Below are 6457 nucleotides of genomic sequence, written 5' to 3'. Positions count from 1 at the left end.
GCCCCGGCGCTGCCGGCAGTGGCCCTGGGCTGCCCAGGCCGCGGGGGCTGACGGCCCTTGCCCACCCCATGGCAATTCAGTTCGGGCCTCTCTCCCTCCAAAAATTCACCGGCCCTAACCCTTTCACCTGCGGGACCCTCACCCCCTAGTAGCCGATTGCAGCTGGCCCTTTACACAGCGCTGGTGGCTACAAGGGGAACCAGGCGCATTTCTTCAAATTGCTTATTCTTACCTTATTTTGGGGGGATTCCAGTGCATATCACACCCGAGACTTCTTGTTGTGTCTCAGTTTGTACCTCTGGAACACCTGAAATAGGCCTTTCGTATTTCTCATGCAGCTACCTGCAGGGTTTTGCAGAGCTCCGGCCGAGGGATGCGCTGTGCACGCAGCTTTTCCAATGGGACCCTGCTCTCCAGAAGCAGGACAGGTAGCCAAGTTCACCTAAAACTGCCTCAGTTAAACCAGAAACAAATTAACTTTGAAGTGCTACTCCCCTAGATGCAGCTACCATTACATAGAAAGCAACCTAGTTTCATGTGGCATTCAAATTACTTACCAAAGAGCCATGCCCAAGCACCGGCAAGTTGAAAACATATCCACAAGCAGCCAGCCTGGGTGGGAGCCTTCAAAAAACCACAAGCAAAACTCAGCAGAAGACCTTCATGCAGGAGCATTCACAAAACAGAGCAGAAAAACAAGCTCCTCTGAAACCCAGCGTTGGAAATAAAGGGGTTTGGCATCCCCTGCAAGGAGCTAGGACAGGGCTGAACTCACCTGCGTGCAAAGGTGTGAAGTGCTTGAAGTTGTGACCTGCTCGGCTTCCTCCAGCCTCAGAGGGGTGGGAAGGCACTTCGGTGGTTCCAGCCTGGTGAGGTTGGCCCTACAGCACAGATGTGTTACAGAGCTCGCTTCTGAGGTCCATGGATTTGCATGGGATGTTGCACAGATCCACGCTTTCTCTCTGTTCAAGGGTTAACTTTGTTCCTGCTGTTTTCTACTCAGAAAGGACTGTGAGAGGGCCTCCATCCGAACACCCTCTGGACAACATAACCACTCTGGATGTCAGTTTAGGGTCCCTCCTGCTGCAGAGTGACCAAGTCATTCAAACCAAAGGGAGAAACAGGGCTGGGAGTGCCCCAGTGCCTGGTTCCTCCTGCCAGTGGTGCTCCCCAGGGGAGAGGAGATTTCATGATAGGAACTGAATAACTCATCCCCTAAAGACTCCGGAAGGGTTGAGGTTCAAATGTTTCTGGTGGTACCTAAACAGCATGCAGGGTCTGAGCCCCACTGCCCTGCGGCATGCAGTCTGCAGCTCCCGGGGCGGTACCCATCCCCACCAACTCCTGCTTTGCAAGGAGCTGAATGGCTGCAGAAGTGATGGAGAAAAGGCTGCTGTACTTCAGGCTGGAAATCCTGAAGTCGAGAATGCATGGAAAAACCCACCATCTTCCTTTTCACAGCAGCATGTTTTCATGGACAGGTCCAACCTGCCCCTTCTCCTGACCCCTTTCTGCCCTTTGGCTGCAGCTCTCTCCGTCGCAGTCCCGGCAGCCTCCGCATCCTTCAGCAACTTGCCAAGCTGTCCTCTGCCAGCGTCGTGCGACTGCAGGAACACACGCTCTCGCTGGTAAAACAGCACACCCTGGGCCAGATTTGCTCGCGGTGTCAAACCGAATTGTTTCACAAAGGGCCGACGTTTCACAATCTTTCTTTCAACTTCCCCTCCGCTGCTGCTATACAATACCGACTCCAACTGTTCGCAATTAAAACATGGCCAAAGATTTGACCGCGCTGAACGATACAGATTATCATCAGCAACAACAAAAAAGGGAAGTGCACAGTTGTTTTCTTTTCAAAAGCTTTTAATAGGACACATTTGTTTTTGTCATTTGTAAAGATTTACACTCATTTTTTGTCTTTTTTTTTCTTTTTTTTTTTAAAAAGGAACATTTTAACCCAATTTTCCCCATGAATACCACCTTTTGTTGCCCTGACCAAAAGACCTCGTTTTGGCCTATATACCTGGTACAGTATAACAATATATTAACTATTAAATACAAAGTTCTATAATATATACTAGGTTGTTACGGACATTGCAATGGTACCGTGCCTACTCTAGTCACCTTGTGTAATAGTGTACATGGGTTATTATATCCAGAGGGGCAGAAAAGGGGAGACTGGGGCATAGCCTAATTTACAATGGTAACACTTTTGTTTGCTTTTATTTTTTTTTCTCCTTGAATACACCTTGTGCTGAGTGCAATCCACAGAAGTCAAAACCAGTGTTTTCTTTCCCCTCCTCCAAAATATCTACAGTATAAACGACCTGTAACCGAGCTATGGAAAATCAGTTCTATGTGCAAGGGGCTGCAAGAATGGAATTGACGTTTTTCCAGACACGTCTGCAATCTCTTTTTCCCCATGTGTCAGACTGGCAATAGCAGAATATCCTCCTCCTACCTGTATACAGTAAATCCACAGTAGTAAAGTGCTGGTGTGCTTGAATGAACTGGATAGCCATGCGACTACTTCACCATCAGTAGGGGCTGAATTTTGGGGGTAGGTGTTTTATGTGGGTACAGTTCTCAAACAGTAATAGCACTGCAATATCGTAGAACTTGAGCTTAGTTGCTTACTTCTAAACGCAACCTGGAAGCTAGGCTATACGTGTTGTAATACCGTAGGTCTGGCTCCAGGTTTGTGAAAAGAAACTTGTAGCTAAGAGCTGCTTCTGTTCCCAAGATGCTACGCAGACTTTTAACAATTTCTCTATAGATTTCTACAAAAATATAAAAAATTCTATCAACATAACCATTCTACAGAATTCTCATGGATTTTGTACATTTTGTTTAAAAAAAGTCAAATTCTATAAAACCCCCCCGAAAGGTATTTAAAATTATCTTAAGATTATTGCACACACTGCGGTACATTTGTATTTGTTTTTCAAAAGGGCATCTAGAAAAAACTTATCTGGTTTAGAAAACAAACTATTTTACATGGATTTCTTTTCCTGAATGCATCATGATAGAGTATTTTTTATTGGCTAGTCTTTACTGAATATTCATGTACGATGTAAACTTTTTGTTACTTCCACAAACCTTGTCAGTGAGCAAAACCCCAAGTATTGAAAATAGAAGAGCCTTTCGGCTTTCTGTTACATTTGCAGTTGAGCATTTGGATTAACATCACATCACCGTTTTGTGCCATGATTTCAAGCTAAAACGTTCCATGTTTTTTTGGTAAGGAAGGAACTGTACAAGTGTTATCATTCCAGCTATACAAACACACTCCTAATCATTAAGGAACCAGGGTCGGCAATTTTTTAGTGGCCTAGCTATTTTCCCAAATTATTTAGTATGTGTGAAAGGAAAAGCTAAGGCTCATTATGAGTGTAAAACCAAAAAGGGATTAGGAATATTTCTCAGGCTTAATACACTGTAATTTTATTATTTCCTTAAATATGAGCTGGGGGAAGAACTGATGAAAGGTTTGTTTGAAACCATTGCTCTGGATTTGGACTGGCATATCAAAGAGAGCGCTCTCTGTATGGGCCCGTGTTGAAGAGGGGAAAATGTCCCAGCCAAAAATTAATCTAACTGCAGTAAATAGTACAGAATGTTAATCCTCCTACTTCAAATACACTGATTGCCTTTTTTTTTCTCCAGGACGTGTAAACCAATAGAGATTGTTTATGGAGTAAACGTCCTCAAGTGAAAATAAAGGAGCTGAAGACCTCACATGGGCTGTTAGGTAGAAACAGCATCTTCTTCTTGTATGTATACTTGAAGCTAATGCAGATACACGTAGTCGTAACAGTCTAATCTCTGCATGGATAAAAGGCTGTACATCAACATGTTGCAGTGATTTGCAAAGATCAGTAGTTCTCAAAAAGTTACAAACTCCCGACTGACAGAATTAGCACAAATCCTCCCCTCACCCGTGCTGGTTTAAAGACATGAGACAGCAAAGCTTTATCCATGTACGCAGTTTTAAACTTGTGACTATTCACACGCTTCAAACCATGCCTGCAGAGTCTCACTTAGCCTACATCTTAATGTGATTTCATGGAGGTTGAGTGAAGTTAATGTCTGGTTGCCATCAGCCTCGTGAAGAGCAGGAGGTGTCAAATCGGGCCAACCTCTCATCATTTTCAGGCTATGCAGTCCAGTTTTACAGATTGCTTTTTGCAGAGGGCATTACAGAAGTAAACAGTTAATTTCTGAGATGACTGACATTAAGGACATGTTATAAAGTAAGGACATGAATTACTCTGTATCATGATGTTGCTGTTTAAGGCTTTTTATAGATTGGAAATAAAATTACAGTCAGGGTCATGTAAATTAATTCTAGCAGTGGTAGCAAAAAAAACCTGATTTTTTGACTGAAAATTAACAGTCATTTCAGTACCGACAGGCTTTCTTACATGTATTCTGTAAAATAATTTTCAGTAGGCCTTGATTCTGTCAAACACATAAGCATATGATTTCAATTTTAAAGAATTAAATACGATCAACCTCAAGGCAGTTTAAGCAAGAGCTTAACCTTCAACATGTGCTTAAGCCCACCGCTGTGTCATGTCTGCGCTGAATTCACCCACTGCAAATCCTAAACACGGCCTCACTCCCCTTCCCACCCGGGTGGAGAAAGGAGCAGCTCCGCTGCAAACAGCAGGCTTACAGAGGCGTAAAACTCAGCTAAAATTCAGTCGTTCTCGGAGACACTGGAAAAAAAAACATCTCAGAAGGGACCAGAGGCTCTTGTTGCCTCAGTTTCCTAGGCACGTATGAAAATTAGCCATTGATATGATTTATCAGTGGATGATCTATAATACCCTTTCCTAATGCAGTATGGTATACAGTTGAATGGCTCTACGTTCACCATCTTCAGACATCCATCGGCATGTTGTCCCTTCCTGGGTTTGTGCACCTGCTTTCACTCTAGATGTCGATTTTATGCAAGACTGGAATATTATTTAAAAAAAAAAAACCCTGCCACTGCATTTCTATACTACCCAAACAATCTTTCTTCCAGAATATTATTGAAATCCAAGGGGAAAAATAAATTACATTAAATAATCCTTATTTACTGCTGACTGTGGGATACATTTCCTCTGTAATGCACTAATTGGCTACATTTTGTGCTTTGCAAAACAAAATGAAACCCAAACAAAACAAAACCAAAAAAAAAAAAAGGGGATTAAATATATATTTTTAGGTTAAAATATTCATAAAAAACAACTTTATCTCAGAAATATTCTGAGATACATAAAATAGAAGAAAATTAAACAAGTCTTTAGTCACAAAATGTACTACATCCCGCAATACTAGATTCAATTAATTTAATAAAATATAATATACATATAGATTCTGCACATCGTATTGCTTTTACCTAAGCAGAACATATGCTTAAGTAAGCGTGATATAGGTTAACCACCCTTTTAACCAGCTGGTTCTTTAATCTTTCTTTGGAAATTTTTTACCCAGTGCCATTTTGGAATACAGAGTTTGTTTGATTTTTTTTTTTTTCCCTATTACATGAAAGGAAGAAAACATTTGGCACCAACAGAAAAGTAACTCAGGGGTCCATTTCTGTTTGATCAAAGGAAAAGCTAGGAAGAGTCAACAAGTCTTTCTTTGGGGTAGGAGATGTTGACATACTGTCTGGAAGCAACGAATCCCCTATATCCATCGAATCCTTGGACTCGCAAGATGGAGCACGCCGTCTCAAGCAAACGTCTCCACTGGCAGGTGAGATGCTGTGAGGTCCTCTAGGTAGCACACCCTGTCCATCGGGTGGATCTATAGATATACACGGAGGGCTCAGTTTTTTCTTCTGCCGTGTTCCTTGCAGGCCTTCCATTTCACTTACCACCTGACTTATGAAGCCAGAAGAGCTAGATGTGGAATGGTGCTGAGGGCTGTTTTCCATGGAACATATCTCTATGGAATGTCTCCTTTGATCATCTAACCAAGAGGGCGGTTTTTTTAGAAGACCCTGGGTGTCTACACTGTGGTATTTTTTCAGGTCCTTCAATGTAACGTTGCCAGTATTGCCTATGTTCCTCTTAGGAGTGAGAGGCTGGACCTCTGAACAGGCACTCGAGGCTGTACAAGTTTCTGAAGTGAAAGGCTCCAAGGAGCTGTTTATTTCAGATACTTCTTGGTCCATTGAATCTCCAGGTGTCTCCTGATATGAGTCTGCACAAGCACACGATGCTGGTGCCTGCTTTGAAATATTACACTGGTTGTGGGAAAGCTGCTGCGTATGAACGCTTGCCCGGCTCCATGCAGCCAACTCTTGCGCTTCTGAGGGCGTCAGAGCCACGGATGACTCCTCCTTGGGCACAGCGGGGACATTTGGGTCAGAGAGTTCACTCACCTCGGTGTGGAGATTCTCCTTGCTATCCAAAGAGTCGTTCCTTATAGCCATCTGTATTGGAGCACAAAGGGGTGGGGG

General features: G+C 43.1%; 1 protein-coding gene across 1 annotated transcript in view; it reads right to left on the bottom strand.

Annotated features, from left to right (window-relative positions):
• Positions 1–5575: 5575 nt before the first annotated feature.
• Positions 5576–6457, bottom strand: part of CACNA1G (calcium channel, voltage-dependent, T type, alpha 1G subunit) — a 100704-nt gene continuing 99822 nt past the window's right edge. Inside the window, 1 exon segment of the mRNA XM_010150615.1 lies at positions 5576–6430. Coding sequence (XP_010148917.1) covers positions 5576–6430 — 855 coding nt within the window.

This window comes from Eurypyga helias, unplaced genomic scaffold (assembly GCF_000690775.1).
Source record: "Eurypyga helias isolate BGI_N326 unplaced genomic scaffold, ASM69077v1 scaffold15344, whole genome shotgun sequence".
NCBI lineage: Eukaryota > Metazoa > Chordata > Aves > Eurypygiformes > Eurypygidae > Eurypyga > Eurypyga helias.
This window is presented reverse-complemented; position numbering and strand designations above follow the sequence as displayed.